Below are 20,976 nucleotides of genomic sequence, written 5' to 3'. Positions count from 1 at the left end.
TTGCTAATTACAAAGTATTAGAAACCACCTCAGGAGGCTGTTCTGGTTGCCCCTGTTCCCCACATATGGATTACTTAACAACAAAATAACCACAGCACACTCCATTAGTGTGCCTTAAGCGATCCAGCAGTCTTCTTTTGCACACGCAGCCCCACCAACTCGTTAGGAGCAAGCTGAACGTCACACTCACTGAATTCAACTCCCAGTCTCCTTCCACCAAGGGAAAACAAAACAAAGCTTTCCCTAAACCACTCATGGACACCAAGTTTGAGAAGGACTGCCATCATCCCCATGCCCTGCCCAAAGGACAGTTTTGTTATACTGAAACATCTCAGACCTACAGTGAAGTTAGTTTTTCTGCTCTAGCCTAAAATCCTCAGTCCTGTTGTTGCACTCACTCAATATCGTGTTGCCTGTTCTTCTGAGGTTATCCATTACTCTGATGTGCCTTAGATTTAGCATCCTTGGAGGAGCTCAACTCTTCATTTGGGACTGCAGTTGTAAAGAAAGCATCACCTCAACTTGTTCTGCACCTGTAGGGCCCCTTGCTCCCTTAAAAAGGCTGAGGAGGAAACAGCTTGGAAAAAGCAGGCTGTGCTTCAGTGACTAAGAAATCTTTCCCGTAAGAATTACTTCTAGCCAAAGGTTTCCGCCCTATTCAATCCTCTTTCCTTGTTTTTCTCAGTCAGCATATTTTGCTCAGAAAGCACATCTGTGCTTTAGGCTATAAGCATTCTGGAAAGTCTTGTAGCTGATTGAAAAGCTTCTTCAAATTAAGAAAGCATGACATTAAGAACGCATGGTTACTGTTAGCAGTAACCGTGACTAAGTAACTCTAACAGTGTACATGCTATTTATCATTTATTCAAACGTTTCTTTTTGTATACATACTTTGGATGAGTTACTAGAACAGAATAAAAACTAAGAACATGCTTGTCCTCTATCACCCATCATATTTAAAATGTTCACCGGTGAACAGAATAGACTGGAAAGCTGCCTCAAAATGTAACTTAAAGTAATTTGGTGCCTCTTTCTATAAGAGTTGTATTCTCAATAGTTTGATATTTCAACAGAGAACAAGTACAATCATTTTAGAATTACAGAGGACAACTGCAGGAGATACTGCAGAACAAACTGGATTTGCATACTCTGAATTCATGTATTTGTATTCCTGAATTCATGTATTCCTTACTTCATGGATTTGAACAGAAAGTAAAGGATTTCATTCCACGCTAGGTAGATTTTTATTGTTAAGTAACTGCTAGGGATGAATAGACTATGTAGAATCAAAAGACAACAAGCAATATATCACTTAAATATTACTAAAACATTTCATCCCTGAGAAAAGCTAAACATCGGTCATTTGTGGCAACGTTGCTGCTGTTCTAAACAAACGTGGCGAAAACAAACCCAAGTTCCCAATTGGCAATAGACCAACCACACTTGTCATTCACACTTCGCAACTGCCCCCGGGCAGTGTCATGCACTTCTAAATTTGGCTCCAAGTTCTGTTTTGTTCTTTAAACCACGGCACTGTCACATTTCAAGCCATGTATTTACCTCAGCATGTTCATGTGATCTTGCCAACTGTCCCTAGCACGTTATCGGAGACCAAGACTTGGGGCACACGAAGCTTCAAGCTTAAAGCCCTTTCAAGTTGCTTGTTTTCAGTTTTCCACAGACAACACAAAAACTGTTTCAGGGCTTCTAGTCAAGTAAGATTTCTTCCTTAAAATGAACACCAAAGTTTTCAGGTGAAATTCTGTTAATGGTAATTCAGTTTTTCAGAAAATAATTCTGAGTTTAATTTTTGGGAGGTAGAGGTGTTTGGACCAAGCATATGCAATGCATCATTGAGTACTAATATGTGTTTACCGAAGCAGAGCTTTCGTGAAATAAGTTTGTGCTATTTCTAAATTTCTCCTCCAGAAATCTGTTCAAAGGTTTCTCGTGTCTTCTTGATATTTGCTCCTATTACTTGGTTTCCTGTGAAGACATAAGTACAGTGACTTTGGCAACTAAAAGATAAGAATACAGTTAGAATACAATCATCTGCTAAAACTGAAGACCATCAGCTGGAAACATGAGTCCCACCTACAAGAATTGAAGCACTACACAAAAAGTTTACACAGAGGGAGAAGAAAAACCTGCATGTATCCATCCTCACCCCCTCCTAAGCGGGCTCTTTGTTTTCATATTCCATCTTGCCATGTGTTATTTCCTGGCCAAGATTTTCCAAGTGATACTTACAAGAGTAAGCAGTATGGCTAAATCATGACTGAAAATAAGCTTGTGAAAGCTCTCTAAATTGGGAAAAACAAGTTAAATCATCCCTGATCAAATTAGATTAGTGTAGCAGAACGCTGGGTTTTCAAGAAATACAGATTGTTAATTGCAAGTGGGAATTTCTGTTGGATTAACCATATGCATTTTTGTAACAAATATAGAACGTTCAATGAACACAAGCAACTTTCAGAAGCAGAAGTTTATAGCAAATGTAACACGAGAAGCAAATTTTGAGCTACCAAATTTGTATTTTCTCAAAACCTTTAAGCATATTAAAAAATTGTGTTCTTTATTATATTAAGCATGAATCATGAAACCTCTAGACACTGACAGAAGCTTTTATTGCTTTTATCTGTTGTCTCGAATCTTTGACGTACTTGAGGGAAAAATTATAGCCTGACAAACTCCGGGCCTTAAGTCTCAGCACAGAGCCTTAACAATGAGTTTCAACAGCATTCAATATTTAAGCTACATTTCAGAGCTGCTTGATATGACTCTGCAGAGTTTACCTCTAAAAGAAAGCCCTAAGCCACCATCCAACACGTCTCACAGTTGGAGGGAACTGTTTAGAGGAAGTTATGACCAAGTCCCTTGACATTTCAGGACTCCAGCTGCAGCTGGCATGCAACAGGCTGGAACAGAAACGAAGGAATGTTTTCTTGCTGGCAGCCTCACCCCTATTGCCAGGAAATGCCCAGCTGCCCACCAAATCGCTTCCTCTGGTCACCAGAGCCTTCAGGTAAGCGTCTTTAAAAGTCTCTCAAAAGCTACAGCATCACCAGTTTCTCATAATGATAATTTCATTATAAAACATTTGTTTTTCAACAGAAAAAGGAAAGTATTTTCATACTGCCCACTTACAGTGCCAGAAAAAGCTCCGTATCTTAGTCAAGGACAGTGTAGCTACTGCCTGAGTCAAACCAGAGATCACCCCTACACACAGGTGCAGCGTAGCCGTGCCAGCTTTCAGTAGCTGAACTTCAGCGACCTGAGGTCTCTCCCGCACGCTTAATGGTATCAATTAAATAACAAAAACAACAAAATCACATTCCAAAACAAAGAATTTGCTTTGAAAGAGCCTAAGTGGCACATGAAAGAAATACTTGCCTTTCCTTACAGTTCAGACACTTGTTTGTTTGTTTTTTTTAAAGCTTGCCACAAAGTTTTCATGTTCACTTGCAGATACAGCTGAAACACCCTCCTCACCTGTCGGTGAAAGAGCCTGTAACAAGAACATCAGTATTCACAGATGGAAAAGCCACAAGCTCTTCGGTATAGGTGCAGACCCCTCTTAAACGAAGGGCTGTTTCCTGTCAATATTGCTGTTGCAGTGAAGTCTGTGATTTCCTCCTTCTCACTAGTTAGTACTAACCTCTGAGAGGTCAAAGATGTGGGACCTCTGCTACCAAAATACAAGCCCCAAATCCACCTGAACTACAGATTTGATTAAATTCAGCCACACGCACTCCAAAAGTAGTTATCTTTTCCTTTACAAAGCAAACAGTCAACTCACAAGAAACAGCATATCAAGCTTAAATGGGTTTTCATTTATTGAAAACCAAAAGTAATTTCAGAGCAGGCAGGAGCTCCAGGACACTTTATGCATCTGACTTGGGACCAGTTTGGCAATTCCAGACCTCTTCATATATGAAAGCGTCAGGAGGAGAAGGGGGAAGACAGGAACAGCCTCGTTATATTCAGCTTCTCTTCTGCCACTAAGATTCAACAGGAAACTAAACCAGAAACGCCTCACCTCAACATTTATTTCTAACTAGGTTAGCATGTGGCATACTATCAACCCAGTTAAGTCCCAGGGTTTGTTTGACTATGATCCATTTAAAAAAAAAAAAAAAAAAAAGTGGGTGAAATTACAAAGTAAATCTTATTTAAGGAAAGTAGAAAAAAACCTCTGGTAAATACATTTGAAGATCTCACCTCACAGGCAGAAGGTACAAAACTCTTTAACTTGTGCATTTGAGTAGATAAAGGACATGCAGCAGCCCACAGCTCTCCTCTAGTCCCTGCTCGCTTCTGTAGGAAGGAACAAGCAGCAACAGGGAACTAACTGCTCACTGGTTTTGAGCACCCTTTTTTGCTGGGTTGCATTTAACACAGATCAGTTTGATATCTGGTTTGTCACATGTATCACAAGTGTATTGTGCTGACAGCTAAGGAAGGAGACCAAACAGCATGAGCAGGCACTGGTGAGAAACAGCTCCGTAACTGCTACGGCTGAAACTAAAGTGTCAGAAAAAAACAGCTTGAGGTCCCATAGGAAGTAGCTTGTAAAACAGAGAGAACTTCTCTAAAGCTGCAAGTCTCCGGCATGGAATAGTTTCCAGAACAGACAGGCCATTTCTAAGGTACACTACCTCAGGAAGTCACTTTTGTGGACATACTTAATTCAGCAGCGAGATTTAACACGTGGACCACTCGGAGATGCTCAGGACCCTTCTGTGGCCTTAAACCTGCTGATAAATCCCCTGGGATCAGGGCAGCACTCCTCACACAAAGCAAATGTGGGCTTCTGTCCTCAACGCCTTCACCTGAGCACTTACAGGCACTGGACTTCAAACAAAGGAATTTTCTTCATGATTTTTGACTGGAGGAGAAGAATATCAGGGATTCCGACAAGTAACTTTTCCATGACTCTGTAATGCCATTGAGGAGTAGGGCAAGCACACAGAGCTGGAACGTTAGGTGGCATTATAACTTGTGACTCAGTTCAGATTTCACGCTATCAGATGAAGACACCCAACCTGACATCTCTTCCTCAATACTCTGAAAAATACTGTTTGGTAACGAGCCTCTCATTAGAGAAAAAGATGTGTAAAGATATAAAAGATATGTAAGCTTTTTTTTTTTTTTTTTAAATATGTATTATATCTAGAGAGAGGTATCGCTTCGGTTGCTGAACCAGCCATTCACAACCATTTCCAACAGCTGAAAACCAACACGGTAACGCTAATTCCCTAACGCATTTAATAATACATGAACGCTCGTTTGCCCCTAGTTAAGTTCCAGAGGTGAGACATCTTATCACCGCCTCCCTCTTACAAGCAGGTCATGGAATCTGAGCGCGCAGTGCCCAAAAGCTGGGTCCGAAGAATACCCGTCTGAGCAGTGCTCAGAAACTTGTGGTGGTTGTTTCTCCTGCAGGGCTGGGAAGAAGGCTGGGCAGGGTGGAGAGGACAGCATCGCTGCCCTGCTTTCTGAAACTGCTCCCTCCCAGTCTCGTTTAGTCTGGCACCACTGCACAAGGTATTGATTGTCAAGGCCAACACAGCGAGAAGTGAAGTTTTCACTCAGCAGGACAGTCTGTCCTTTTTCTAGTGACAGAAGAATTCAGCGCCTTAACTACTTTTGTTCTTTTATATATACACACGCAGATATAAATTACACCCGTGACAGCAATAAAACCATGCTGTAATCTCCATACAACTGCCGGCCTAGAGCAGCCGAGCAGAGCATAAACAGGGTAAGCTATGCGTGAACAAACTCCAGATCAAGATCCGACGCGAGGTGCTTACAGCAGGGTTAAACAACATTTTTCTACCACACTGAAAAAGGTACGCTGCGAACATCAAAACCCCCAACAATCTGTGATGCCAAAAGGATTCAGATTGCCTGCAGGTGACTGAACTACCACTTTCACTTCACAGAAAAAACACCAACAGAGAGAGACATCACATAAACACACGCATGACCTTGGCCAGCCTCAGACTTTGTTTACAGCAAATATTTACAAGTTCACTGTTTTGTTGTTGGTGGTGGTGTTTTTTTTAATTCAAATTCTTGCCACAATTCACAGAAGTCACAAATACAGTTTTCAAGATTAGCAAGTTTCTGAACGTGTCCTTATGGTTGAGGGAGGAGAGCGTTATAAAGCTCAGTTGCAGCTCCTTAGACTTAGGCCTGTCATATAAAGCAATACCTCGCAAGGTTTGCCAGTACTGCCCGTTTCAACCCACAGATGTGTAATGATTTACTCTGTCCCCAAAATTCTGCTCAGAATTAAGTCAAGGCTTCCAAAAACTTGTAGAGACATAGTTAGATCATAGCCTTTTGACAGACTATTCAACATGTCAACGGATACAAGTTATGACTTTGTTTTTTTTAATTCAGCAGTGACTCATCACACAGCAATCTATTTACTCACTTCCGCTCAGTGGCCTTGATTATAATTGGTCCGATGTAATAAAACTGTCCAGTTTGGAGATATCAAACTTTGCCTTAACATACAGAAGAGTTACTGACCCAAGAAAATCAGTTTGTGATCAAAGCGTTCCCTTCTCAGGTTTACTTTCAGCCTACCCGGTAAGGCATTCTATTTCACCCTACTGGAACCCGTTTTCAATAAGACCATCCGGAGCCACAGAGTTGGAAAAACAAAACTAAAAATCCTGTGAAATAGGAAAGAGTGACTAGCAAGAACGTCAAGCAGACCAGGAGACTTAACTATCAGGTTACTTTTCATTAATCGGCGGGTCACGCACAACAGGCATCGCATTTATTTGGAAGCAAAGAGTCCCACTACAGACAAAGCCCTGCCGAAGAGCGCGCAGACAGACTGCTGAGCCCTGGCAAAGCCTCCACGAAGCCGATGGGCTCCAGGAAATCACAGCAGCAGCTGCATGAAAACAAGCGACCGATGCTTTTAAACCAAGCTTTCAAACAGCAGCCTCCAGAACCAGTCCACAAGTCTGTGCTTTTGTTACTCTGGGTAGAATAAGAGCTTTTATGCCTGTTATAATACAGCAAATCTAAGACTGAGTTTGTGTGAAAACACGCATTTCCTTGACCAGCAACATTGCTCGCTAGCTGAACATGAGGTATTTTGTGAGGTGATTTATCCACTTAGCGCTGCCAGACCTCCAACCTGAAACGAGGAGCGAGACGTCACGTTACATCAGACAGACTGCAATATTACCTAAGAGACGCAAACGAACAGCACTGAAAAGACAAAAGCACCGTGACTGAAGCGTGAGGACACGACACGGGACGGACCAGTGTGAAAAACAGGTCTGTCGATAAACATCTGAGAGCCGCTGCTAACCCGGAGCTCACCCCAGCCTTTTAAGGCTCACGGAGCGGGCTGTACTCACCCAGCGCTGGTCCTATACGTGTTTATGGGGCTTTTTCTGCCTAACACAAACCCCACTTTTGGAGAAAGCTGTAAGTAACAGCTGCGTAACGTGCCATACACGAGATACCCAGCTGTTTAGGATACATTCCCCTGGAACCCTTCAGCTGCGCTCCTCAGGGACACGGGGACCCCCCTCTCCCCTCAGAGACCCCCCTTCCCTCAGGACTCCCCCTCAGAGACCCAGAGACCCCCCTCAGGGACCCGGGGGACCCCCCCTCTCCCCTCAGGACCCCCCTCAGAAACCCAGGGGCCCCCCTCTTCTCTCAGGACCCCCCTCAGGACCCCCCTCAGGACCCCAGGACCCCCCCTCAGTACCCCCTTTCCCCTCAGGACCCCCCCCGCCCGCCATTTCGAGCCGCCCCCCGCCGCTGCCATTTTCCCTCACCGGCCCTCAGCTGCAGGCCGCCGTCCCTGCGGCTGCACCAGAGCGCCCGCTCGCCGCTCTGCAGGATGTAGTGGTCCTGGGCTTGGAACAGCTCCATCCCGCCGCCGCCGCCGCCCTCCCGGCTCCCCGCCTGCCTCCTGCCTGCGGGCGCGCAGCGGCGGAGGGGCGGGGGAGGCGCGCTCCCGACGCGAGCGCGGGCACGGCCGCGGGGACGCGCACGGCCGCGCGCGCGCGCTGCCCCCCCCCCCCCGCTCCCTCTAGCCCTCGGGGTCCCGGCGCCGCCCGGGCTCGGGGCGCTCCCTGGGTTCCGGCCTCCGCGCCGCACGTGACCCCGCCCGCCGGCCCCGCCCCCGAGCCCTTAAAGGAGCAGCGCGGGGCCCTACCCGCCGCACAGCCCCTCAGCCCCTCAGCCCCTCAGCACCACAGCCCCACAGCTCCTCAGCCCCTCAGCACCACAGCCTCCGTGCCTCAGGGGTTCCCCTCCTTCCCTTCTTCCCTCCCGGGAGCAGGGGACCCCAGTACAAAGAGGTCTCCACAAAAAACATCCCACCACGCACCCAGCCAGTGGGGCACGGCTGGGCTCGTTGGCTTCGCTATGTCCTGAAAACTAAATTTTGTCGTGAAAGTTAAATTTTGTCCTGAAAATTAAGTCATGTCCCATGTAAGCAGTTGTATGTAGTACTGGAAAAGAGATTTTCTCGTCTTTTGTCACTGTCCACCCTTCTTAATGATTGATTTTCTTAAATGTCGCTAGGACGGTTATTCCCTTTCCAAGGCTTTATATAATTCTGTGTACAGTTTAAGATTTTTCTTTTAAATATCACATCAGACCTCTGATCCACGTTGTTGTCGTTCCTAAGTACATGTGACTAACGCAGGAACCCTATGAGGGGAACTGGACTCTACTTGCTTTGGTAATAGATGCTAGCATCTGCTCATGTTTTCCCCGGGGCAGGTATGCAAAGGACACAGGGCGGGTATGCAAAGGACACCCACCCTTCCTTCCCTTTCTTGGCTTCAGACCCTGACTGAAAATGCTGAGCTTGGTGACTGCCCCGCAGCTTCCAGCGCAGTGCTGGCCTGCCACATTCCTCTGTGTGGCATCCATGTCAGGGCAGAGTCATGCCAGTCTGTCAGGCCACGCCAGCAGGTACTAGGCAAGAGACGAGTTTAAACAGCTTCTCAGCATTTTCGTAAACAGATCTCTTTTGAAATGTTTTCTTCTTGATGTTCCCATTTTGATATCTTTACTGATGACTTGGATGAGGGAATTGAGTGCCCCCTCAGTAAGTTTGCATACAACAGCAAGCTGGAAGGAAGTGTTCACAGAATCACAGAATCATCTAGGTTGGAAGAGACCTCCAAGATCACCTAGTCCAACCTCTGACCTAACACTAACAAGCCCTCCACTAAACCATATCGCTAAGCTCAACATCTAAACATCTCTTAAAGACCTCCAGGGATGGTGACTCAACCACTTCCCTGGGCAGCCCATTCCAATGCCTAACAACCCTTTCAGTAAAGAAGTTCTTCCTAATATCCAACCTAAACCTCCCCTGGTGCAACTTTAGCCAGTTGCTGATGTGCCAGAGGGTAGGAAGGCCCTGCAGAGGGACCTGGTCAGATTGGATCGATGGGCTGAGGCCCAGGGGATGAGGTTCAACATGGCTAAGTGTTGGGTCCTGCACTTTGGGCACAACAACCCTGTGCAGTGCTACAGGCTTGGGGCAGAGTGGCTGGAAAGCTGTGCAGAGGAAAAGAACCTGGGCGTGCCAGTCAGTGCTCGCCTGAACATGAGCCGGCAGTGTGCCCAGGTGGCCAAGAAGGCCAACAGCATCCTGGTTGTGTCAGGGATGGTGCAGCCAGCAGGAGCAGGGAGGTGATCGTGCCCTGTGCACTGCTCTGGTGAGGCCGCGCCTCGAGTGCTGTGTTCAGCTTTGGGCCCCTCACTAAAAGAACATGGAGGCCCTGGAGCGTGTCCAGAGGAGGGCCACAAAGCTGGTGAAGGGCCTGGAGCACAAGTCCTGTGAGGAGCGGCTGAGGGAACTGGGGGTGTTTGGTCTGGAGAAGAGGAGGCTCAGGGGAGACCTCATTGCTCTCTACAGCTACCTGAAAGGAAGATGTGGGGAGCTGGGGGTCGGCCTCTTCTCACAGGTAACTAGTGATAGGACTAGAGGGAATGGCCTCAAATTGCGCCAGGGGAGGTTCAGGTTGAAAACGAGGGGACATTTCTTCTCAGAAAGAGCAGTCAGGCGTTGGGATGGGGTGCCCAGGGAGGTGGTGGCGTCACCGTCCCTGGGATGTTCAAGGAGAGGTTGGACGTGGCGCCTGGGGACATGATTTAGTGGGTGATATTGGTAATAGGGGGATGGTTGGACCAGATGATCTTGGAGGGCTTTTAAAACCTTAATGACGCTGTGATTCTATGATAAGCACAATGTCGTCTACTGTCAAAGGCCTATCAAACGTACACAGAAAGGCAGTGAAGGGATGGATTTTTGCATAGGTCTGATATTAAAAGACATCCTTTGAGGGAGTATGTTTAAAACTGCATTTAAGTAAACACAAGCAATCAAAGCTTTCTCTCAGTATTGCTGTACATGCCCATATCCAAGGGGACTGATGGTATGGCTTTCACATTCACTACGGTGCACTACTTTCCTGTTGTTTCATTAGACTCTAAAAGTACACAGCAAAAGAAGCTATGCTATCCTTTGTATAAAAAGTAGTATTTTGTGTTCACATCTTATTTGCTCTACTGTAATTTTTGTGAAGGATTATTGTTCAGATTAATTGGTGTTTCACAGTGTTCAGAAGATGTAGATTTTTTATTATTATTATTTTTTTTTATTTCAGTGTTACACCAATATGAATCCTTGAAGAGGGTTTTTTTTACTGCAAAAAGGAATCTGAAAGCAAGGTAATAAAATCATTTGGTTCTTTGGATGAAAAAAAAATAGTAAAAGTGCTTATATGTTTAAAGAGTTAATTGTGTGTCTAATAACGTCCTTAAAGATTATTCACATACAATTTTCTAAACTCTTGCTGGTACATAGCTATCGAACACACCAGGAAAATGACAAATACAAAATGCTGAAGACAGCATTTTTGTAGGACTTTGTGAGTTTGAAATTTCAGAGACATTTTACGTACGGAACATGAGCTTTTACAATTAACTAAGTAGTTAATTGTCAATTCCAGTTCAACATTTGCTTAACAGTTATTGTATACTTAAATCCATCCTTGTTAAGCAATCTACTGAATCACTTTGTAATAAATAGACCTAAGCAGAGACTTAAAGCTCTTCAGTGTATTCCGTTTTGCTTTCATCCTCCATCCCATCAATTTTCTTCACTGATACCTTGTAAGTCAGAGGGAATTCTGTTGATGCACTGATTCTTTGGACTGTCCTTTGCTGTCTGCAGTGTCAGTATCTAGCATGAGGAGAAATTGTTTCAGAACTAATTTAGTAATATTGCAATCAAATCAAAATGAATGTCATGAAGATGAAGGTTTTTCTTGAAGCTTTCTGAAACAATCTTGACGTTCCAACAGAAATATAAAAAATAGATCTATGTTTTATGTCACGCAAGGAAGACAGGCAGGAGGGATCAAGCTCACTAGCTTGTTTGGTTCATCATTGTAGACAGTAGAAAGTTGCTGGAAGGAAGAGATGGGCCTTTTCTAAGCTCCACAAAAGGATCTAATGCCAAGTGTTAGGTATTATTTAAGTCCTTTGCATATACATTTATAAATAAGCCAGCATTGAAAAAAGTTACACCAACAAGGATGTTCTAGTAATTCCTACAATACCTTTAAAAGTATTTTTTGGAAAGCTACAGAGTAATCCTGTAGGCAAAGAATGTATATCCAGAAGAACAATGTATGTGGTATTCTGTGAAGAAAAATTTATTTTTCCATTTATATGTGAGTATTTTTCTTCTGTAGTTCATGCTGGCACTATTACAGCTGTTTGCTTTGGTTTTTTGTTTTGTTTTCCCTATAAAACAACTTCAGCAATAGTTGTCCTAGGTCCTGTCTAGCTTGAGTGGCAAAAATAATATTAGTCAAATTGACCTCTGCTTCACACAGCATCCACAGGCCATGGTTCCACAAACATGTATGAAACTTCCACTCATCTTTCATTGACCTTAGGAAAATGAAGCCAAGATGCAGAATTATTAGTGTAACACATGGGAAGCAGATAATTTTGGCAGTGGATATAACAACATGCGGTCCTTTTACAAGTGACAGATGTGATCTCTAGTCTCTCATGACTAGCCTTTTTCCCAGTGCAGCTCTGGTAGCTTGTTTAACAGACATAATTTTCCTCCGTATTGCAGTATTGGTATTAGTTAATGCTATATTCATGAGAATAAATTTTAAAATGGGCATATTGACTGCTCTTCATAGACAACTTTCTATAGAAGATTCTTTACTGTCCGGGAAGAAAAAAGGCCCAGCATAAACAAAAATAAAAATAAGTTTTCACTCTCCGGGACTGTTTAAAAATTTTGAAACAAAAAAGTCGTATTCATGACGGAAGCTTTCTGAGGAAATGCGTACATAAGGCTTTGGTCTCTGCAATTGCAGGGCTACTGAAAACATTTGACTTCTGATAAATTTTGCTGCTTAACAAATGGTCCGGATGAGACTGCATGTTCAGCTGTACCAGACAGCATTAGTGACCTGAAATTTAGTTTTGACCTTTCCACAATGCATTAAAGCTAATAAAGCCTCTGCCCTGCAAGTTAAAATAGGAGAAGCAGAGATGAGAAAGGGTGTCAGGCTCTTAGATTAAAAATGCCTTTGTATAAATTAAATGTGAAAGATACTCACTTAAGAATTATTCGTAGGGACAACAGAGAAGATCTGTATTCAAAAGAGATGAGGGCTTTATGTTTCAGTGGGATTCTTCCTTTGCCCCCAAAACCATTTCCTCTGTTCTTTCCCATGCATTTCCCTTTCTCTCCTCTGCTCACCTTATTTAATAAATACTCTAATTTCTCGATGGTGAAATGTTTTATACAGTGTTTATCATTACAAAAACAACCTACAGCTGCTGAATATTTCTGAAAAAAAGATAATTTCTTAGTTTCCCTTTATTTGCTCCTGCTGAATTTTTCTCTGTCTTATTTTCTTGGTCATTCTTTCGTTTTTCCAAATTCTTCCTCTCTTTTTCGCTTTTCCTGTTCTTCTCTCCTGTTCTCTCTCTCTGTTGCCTGTAGTGTCTGCATTCATGGACTAACTCCTGCCTTACTTTCTTCCCATTCTTTCTTGTCTCGCTGAATAGGGGTACACTTGGGGTGTGAGGCCAGAAGAGCTGTGAGCAGGTTTGGGACAGAAGAAAAGTATTTCTGATGCCTGAACAGTATTGGCAGCCAGACCACGCAGAAGGTTTTTAGATGGTTACCAAATCTTTTCTGCTGTTAACGTCAAGTGAATGGGAGTTTCAAAAGGAAAGGTACATCTCTTTATTTTCTGTACCTATTCTGGCATCAGCCTTAACACAGTAGCTACTGAAACTTGCATCTCAAGGATATCTTGTTAGGAACATGGGCTTCGGGTACCTTCTTATCAGTCTGCTATGCATCTCTATCCTGAGGCACTTTTTAAAGTCCTGGGAGAAGGCAGTAGCTGGTGAAAAAAGTCAGCTCTTCTGGCTTTCTGCAGGCAGTCTTTAACCTGACCGATGATTGCCAGGATCTGACATTTTATACTGCTTGAATGATGCAAGCAGGCAGGGTTTAGGAAGCATTACTGGTTCTGTATAACATTTCTTTAAAAAGAAATACTTCCTTCAAATAGGAAAAATTAGGATAAGGATTGGGAAAAAATGTGTTAAGTACAGCAAAATCTGAACTGAGTCAGAGCACAGAAAGAAAGAATGTCATAAACATCAGGCATGAGTTTTTAGTTGCTGATTAGAATTGAAATGTACGTCAAGGAGATAAATAGATAAAAACAATTAGGAAGGGGAGGAAGACAAGCAGACACAGAAAGACTCTTAGCAACAGACGGATGCAGGCAGCTCTCCTAGCAGAACACCATCGTGCTGTTTCCTTACTTGTAAATGAGAAACATTTATAGGGCAATAAAACGAAGCCTAGCTCAGGAAGAGAAAGTACTGTAAAACTGCAAGTTGAATAAATAGACTGCACTGGGACAGAGTTTGTGTCTCTAAGTGAAAGTTCCTGCTCTGCAAAGAAAGCTGTGTCTTTCACATTTAGCTGAGGAGAGGGTGAGGAGCAGCCTTCACTTTAAGCCTTCACTTTAAGAGGAAAGGGTGAGGAGCAGCAAGACCCTGAGGTTTTTCAGATGCTCTGCTCAGTAGAAACCTACTGCTGGAGAGGAGTCACTCTGTGACCCTGCAAAGAAGCTGGCAATTGACAACTAAAAGAGATTCTTGAGTTTTGCTCTTCTCCTCTCTCACGTCCCTGCCTGGCACACGAGCAGGGCAGAGCAGGTGCTTCTGTTAATGAGTCCCAGGCAGCAGTAGCTGCAGCATTGCCAGCGCTCCCTGCTTCACAGAGAAATGTGTGATGCCTTAAGGAAAAAAGAAATTTGAGAATGGTTTGTGGCCCAGATTCACTCAGACAGGTGATGAGGCAGGTATTTGGGAAATTAACTCTCAGCAGGTAGAAAATTCTCTTTTAGCTGTCAATTGTACACACCTGTCTACCTGAAATATTTGTCGTTGTCTTCTAGGCAGCGCAAGTAGACGCCTTATTCAGTGCCACCATTCCTTCATTTCCTTTTTTTTTTAGTTTTTAAATGACAGGAAGAAAGATGTCCTGCCCCCTGCTGTGGACTCCACCCGGTCAGTTAGAGTTGAACTGGACTTGGTATTTGTCACAGCACAATACACACAGCTACACCAACTAGTGTTCAACTCCCTCGCATCGAACAGCATTGTTTCAGAACTCTGCTCTGAAAAGGCTGATTTCTCTCTGACACAACATTTCTCCACTAGCGTATAAATGGAATATGTCTATCTGTTATGCTACAAAACACGTGACTGAAGGACATTCAGAAATGAGAAATTTCCTTCTTGCACCTTCACATTCAAGACCCAGGCAAGCACTTGATTTTGGAGGGTGCTGAACATCTAGTCTGCAAAAGCATTTACTGTATGCTTGACTTTATATGTAGAAATTAAATTCTATTTAATGAGACATTACCGCCTTTTAACATGAGCACAGGATTCAGAACTTTCCTGGTTTAAGATTGGGACCTAAATACCTTGATGGGATTTGCTCCCATCTCTTTCCTCCATTTCTTTGCAGTCTGCACTATCATGTGCTGGACATTTTTCACTGCCGTTTGCAGCAGCATCTCTGTTCTGCGTGCATTTTCCAGGCAGTTCAGTGTTGTAGTGCAGTGCGTAGGGTTGCCATTAAAATAATTCAGAGCTCCTTGCAGGAATTCAAGGACGGACTTTGCTTTGCCCTTGTTCACCCTTTGATCAGGGTTTTTTTTTCCCCTTGGGTAGTTTTCTGTTTACATTCAATGCGGTTTCCTTAGATTCGCAGCTGGACAGTGTTTTCATAAGCTCGTGAGCCTCAGCTAGTGAGAAAAAAAAAAAAAAGGAGAAGGAACTTTGCGTTTTTGCAATTCATTGACAATAGCTAACAGGAAGGAAATGCACAGGCATTAGTCATGCACTCTCACTCTCAGTATTACCTGATTGCCCACAGCTTGATTTCAAATTTAAATGTTGATTAATGGGAAGTGATCTGATCTAGTGACAGTCCGTACCTGCAAGTACAATTGACTGGGTAGGTTGGATAAATACACAGCTCTTCCTGAGGTTAATGCCATCAGTTTCAGAAACAACTGTGTAAGAGAACGTGAGGATTTTTATTTATGAATGCCTGTGATTAAGAAATGGTGGAATATTTTTGTTTGTTTGGAGAGACTTTCGTGCTCTGGTAGCTTCCAGATGAGCATCAGAAAAATCGTCTTCGGCAGTCAGTATGCCTATAACATATTTGAAGCAATCCTGTTTACCAGTATTATACTGTCATATTCAGCTCGTGCCTCCTTTGCTATCAGAGATACCAGCTCACAGGTGCAGTTGGTGGAAGTTTTGTGGTACGGACATTTACTGCTTCGCTTTGGAGTGACAAGTTGAGCCATCACTTATTTAGCTATCCGACAAGGAGTGGAAGTAGTTTTTGCCACCCTATGATTTATTTAAGGTATATTCAGTCTAGTAGTTTACAGAACTGTCAAGTGCTGTGATGAAGATGATAAAAAGCAGTCCTTCAGTGACATCAGCCAGGTCCCTCAGCGCTTCAGGATGCATCCCAACAGTTCCCACAGACTTGCATGTCAGCTTATTTAAGTAGTCCCTATGTCAGTCCTCTTCCTACCTAACTTTGGTCATCTTCTTGATGCCAAAGTAGATATAGAAGCCTTTCTTCATCATACCCCTTGCCAGTTTTTAATCTAGCTGTGCTTTGTCCTTCCTATTTCCCTCCTAGTGTGCCCAGGCGATGCATCTGTATTCCTCCTTGGTAGTCCATATGCACTTAGGTTTTCCATATGCTCCTTTTTTGCATGGGAGCGTTCCCTGTTCAGTCCAGGTGGCCTCCTGTTATGCCTGCTGGTTTTCTTGCAGGTTGGTTATTTGCAGACAAGACAGACTGGTTTGCCTCTTTCTGCAACTCAGACGGCTTGAATGTGTTCCCACTAATAGAGAAATACGAATAATAAATCCACGATGATTTACTGTCTTCAATCACGTCTGTGGATGAGGGCTTCTACAATATTCCAATCAAATTCTTTAATTTACCTAATCCTTAATCAGATATTTACTAACCTGATATGGCAGCAGTCCCCCAGCTGTGGGACATGGTCAATGAGCTGTGATGCAGGAAGGGCTCGAGTGACTTCCCAACTGAAATATTTTTGAAATGCCTTCTATGGACTTTTAGATGGGTTGTATTAGGCATTAAACAGATGCTCTGAAAGCCTGCTCTGGAAAGGAACCTCCTCAGAACAGAAGTAACACAGCAGGCTCTTCTGACTGGCAATAAAGCAGATAAAAAGAGGTTTGTGACAGCCAACAGTCGGCACCAGAACACTTCAGAGATACCTGTAAAAGTCTTTTTAATATTAAATATTCTGAAAAAATGCTTATATTTTGTTTTACAACAGAAAAATACAAAACCACTGGCATGAATGTTACCTTTTGGCAACAAATTGAAAACTTTCTCAAAACCAGGGAAAGCAGCTCACTGTAAGAATTTTTGCCTGAATTTATTTTTAACTTTTTTTTTCCACTGGAATAACTTTTTCATATGGCAGCTGTAGTTGTTATCTCTAGAGGCAGAGGGACTCTGGCATTTCCTCCTTTCCCATGGAAACATCTTATTTGCCAATGGGAACATTTCCATTGACTCCACTGAGCACGTAGGAAAACAATACAATTTTCTATTCAAAACAATGTGCATGTGGTTAACATCTGCAACGTGCCATGTGCCCTATGGGTAATATATTGACTTCCCTGTGTTGCATTTTCTGTTAAGATCAAATCAATGAGACCATTTGCAAAAGTAAATGGGAATGCTTTGACTGCCTACAATTACGTTGTTTTATTTTATTCTACAATTACAGATTTCACTTGCAGATTTCACTTGTCTACCAAGCAAGAGCAGTCACACATGGAAAGATTGTTTTTTGTGTCATTGGTCCACCTTCATAAGTTAAAATACTATTTATAGTATATCAAGATTATGTATAATTCTTAGTTTCTCCGAGGTAAATGACCGCCAATCTTCACCAGCCTTGTAATAAAATCCACAGCTAGTTTACAGCAGATTCCACTTGTGTTTCCCAATCTGATCACGTAGGCATAGTTTTTTTCTGGTAGTTTTGCAAGTGTACAGCGTAGACTATTTCAGACACAGAAAACCCTTCACTAAATAAATTATATTTTTTACTGCGCAGGCCCAGTTTAGTCTTTTCATTTATTAAGGGCTGCTTAAGCATTAACCCAATTTTTCAGAAAGCATCAAAGAAATCCACACAACAGACTCATTTTCCCCAAGTGGGGGCTTTTGCACATTTATTGTACAAGAAACTTTCCTTTCTAGACCTGCATAAACCTGCCCTTTGATAAAAGAAACGTTCAGTGTAGGTATTTCTAAAACAGGCTTTCTCACAACCAGGCATTTATATTAGGGTGAGGTGAGGTCAGAATTTAGGCTTGTATGGAAATGTTTCAAAGACAATACTATCTTGCTCGCGCTTCTATTTGTGAAACAGTATTAAACTCGGTGTCTTGGAAAATAAATTTTTGCTGACACAATAAAGTTTTGCTCACACTGTGTCAGCAAAATAAATTTAATAAAAGATAGGACGGAAACCTGTTAGCACCTCATTGGAGAGATATTCAGTAAGTAAGATTTTAAAATAGTCTGACAGCAAATTAAAAAGCTTATTACCCTTTAGAAGAGTTTACCTCCTTTGTTACTCTTAAACTTAGGTTGCTTTTTAAGAGCAAAATAGTTCACATTAAGAAACAAAACAAAACAAAACAAAAACCAAGACTTTTCCTTTTAGAAAGGATAAAAAGTAGGCTTTTAGGATCTCTGGAACATAATGTCTTTCAGAGATAAAGTTCATTTTTTATCTGATACCATTTAGCCAATTTGAATCAATTTCTTAAGTGGTTTCTTGGAAGTTGCTGTTCCAGAGGAACGTTTCAGGGTAATATTTGACATCCTGTGACATTCGCCAGCACTGCTCAAGCCAGCCTAAATAACCATTTCCTCCTTCCCAGCTGTATGTTTCTATTCCTGTACTGTGCCTGCACTGTATAGCTACAAGCATTTGTGCAGCGTATGGCAAAGTGAATTCAGGGAACTAGAGCAGCTGCTGAACAACCTCCTAAAATGCTGTTTATGAAGCTGGGCTCCACATAGCAGTAACCGGAGTCGTAGTGAACGTACCTGGCCCTTACTGAACAGCAGCAGTTTAATTTTTTAGAGTCGGGATTTCCCTCAATGTCGTTCATTTGGCACTTCGTTATGAGTTGCGAAGCAATGCCAAGTCAGATCACGTCTGGTTTAGGGATACGCTGGTGCCCACCATGCCTCCCTGTATCTAAACCAGATTTGCCAGCACCGTTATGCTGGCTGAAGAGGTGATTATTTTTAACATCACTATTGTAGTTACTCTAGCAGACATAGAAAGCCACAGCAAAACCCTGAGCGTGCTTCATTGCCGCATGCACCCACTGTTTGTTCTCCAACAGATCCCATGTTTACAGAACCTCAGTGTCCGCGTCGAGCTGCATTTACACTGCAGAGAATAGCAGTGTGTGAGAGAGGATTCGGGATGTATGAAGTGCTGAGGGTGACTCTGAGCCCTTTTCCCCTGAGAGCAGAATCTCTCCAGCTGTTAGGAGATGATTTAGGTCAAACAACATTGTCAGCTTTTCCTTCATCTGTGGTTTGTGCATAAAAAGGGATGTATAAAATTTGCAATGCTCAAGTTAAGTACCATGCCAGTAATTACAATTCTTGTGACTCTCAACGGGCTAAACCAGAAGATTAAAAGAACATTATTTTCCTGAGAGATTAAATGTTCTGTGCTTAAATAACTAGCATAGATGATCATTGCTATTTACAGGCTAAAAGTGTTTATTGCTGGCTTTGCACTTCTCGTGCAATGATATGTAGGTCATTGTAAAACCTAGGGAACGAAGATAGACATGAGACTGAAAAAGAGAGCTGAAAATTGGAAAATACGAATCCTTTTTCTGTTTGTCTACCCTGGATAAATTACTTGTCTTCCTTTTACAAACATGACTGAAGATAATATTTCTCTACTGTGCAGAGGTGTTATAGCCTAAGTACACCGATACGTGCAAAATGGTTTTAAATGAAGTCATGGAAGAGATTACAATCATAATAATTTGCAGATAAATGAAAGCTCTGTGTTTTATGGAGATAATAAGAGAGAAAAAAATATGTAAGATGGTACCTCAGAGAAATCTGGGAAGTTCTGTATTGTTAGAGTCATTCGTGAAGGGAAATACCAGTAAGAAGCCAAGGTGAAATCAGAGCCTCACATAATGCCTGGTAACTACTAACATGCTTTTCATTTTGTTTGACATGTTAATTATGCTACAACATATATATGTATTTGTGCAATATATACACTACATATCTATGACAGCTTTATACCCTAATTCTGTGTGTGATCCATCAGAGAGCTGTAGCGCTGTGACTGATAACGTAGCTACACAGATGACTCTGCTTTACCAAAAGATGTTTCTGAGAAAAAACCAAAGCCATTCCTGAAAATTTTTAGATGTCCTAGAAGCTATATATACTTATATATATATATATACTATATTCAGTAAGTATATATATATACTTACATATACTGAATTATCTCTTTGGGGGGAAAACAAGACAAAAAGAATTGCAAGGCACCCTTTTATTTATGAAGGCACCATAGGCCTGCCATAGACACTGCAGGAAGAAATAGATTGATCTCTGAGCAGTTATTGAAGGGAAAAATGACAAGTGTGTGTTGTCATTGCAGGAGTCTACATTATGTCATCGACCCGGTAGGATCAGGTGAAGACGTGATGGCCTTGGAGTGGTAAGTACTGATCTTTGAAAACTAACAGAGGATGAGTGAGACTCCACAAGGCAGGAAAAGTATTTGGGCTTCTAATTTACCAAATGTTTTCCAACTTTGGAAAAATCAATGCAAGTTTATAACTCTCTATATAATGCAGAATCCGCACCACCATCCGAGGGCTTAAAAAAGGGAATGAAGGAAGTCTTGGAGAATTTTAGATCAGTCAGCCTTGTTTCTTACATGACAAAAATAGAAAAAAAAATCAAATTAAAAAAAAAAAAATCAAAGTATCTACTTTCAGGTACCTGACAGTCTAGCAGTCCTGGGCAGATTGTGTAAATCTTAACTTAATATGACCTTTGATCCTGCCTCTTGTGATTTTCCCATCATTATATAAGGAAATATGATCCAGTTTAGGATTTTTCCTGTAGAGTGGTTGCTATTGGTTAACTGTCACTCAACGCTATGGAGGACAGGCAGGCTCTTTTAGGGGTCCTTGGCAGAATGAGGACTGGCCACAGGGTTGTGGTTATATTTAGAGACTTATTATTACATT

At 42.4% G+C, this 20,976-nt stretch overlaps 1 protein-coding gene and 1 long non-coding RNA gene across 2 annotated transcripts in view; one reads left to right on the top strand and one right to left on the bottom strand.

Moving 5' to 3' along the window:
• The window catches only part of INPP5F (inositol polyphosphate-5-phosphatase F), a 39,029-nt gene extending 30,982 nt beyond the window's left edge, over positions 1 to 8,047 (bottom strand). Inside the window, exon 1 of the mRNA XM_040564610.1 lies at positions 7,818 to 8,047. Within this exon, the coding sequence (XP_040420544.1) occupies positions 7,818 to 7,914 (97 nt within the window). The 5' untranslated portion in view covers positions 7,915 to 8,047. The remainder of the gene's footprint in view (positions 1 to 7,817) is intronic.
• LOC121073595 lies at positions 5,209 to 20,725 on the top strand. Its single transcript, XR_005821828.1, has 4 exons — positions 5,209 to 7,461; positions 10,674 to 10,737; positions 13,111 to 13,281; positions 20,379 to 20,725. It is a non-coding gene; the product is annotated as an uncharacterized LOC121073595 (long non-coding RNA).
• Positions 20,726 to 20,976: the final 251 nt, after the last annotated feature.

This window comes from Cygnus olor, chromosome 7 (assembly GCF_009769625.2).
Source record: "Cygnus olor isolate bCygOlo1 chromosome 7, bCygOlo1.pri.v2, whole genome shotgun sequence".
NCBI lineage: Eukaryota > Metazoa > Chordata > Aves > Anseriformes > Anatidae > Cygnus > Cygnus olor.
Note: the sequence above shows the minus strand (reverse complement) of the source record. Positions and strands in the feature narration are given on the sequence as shown.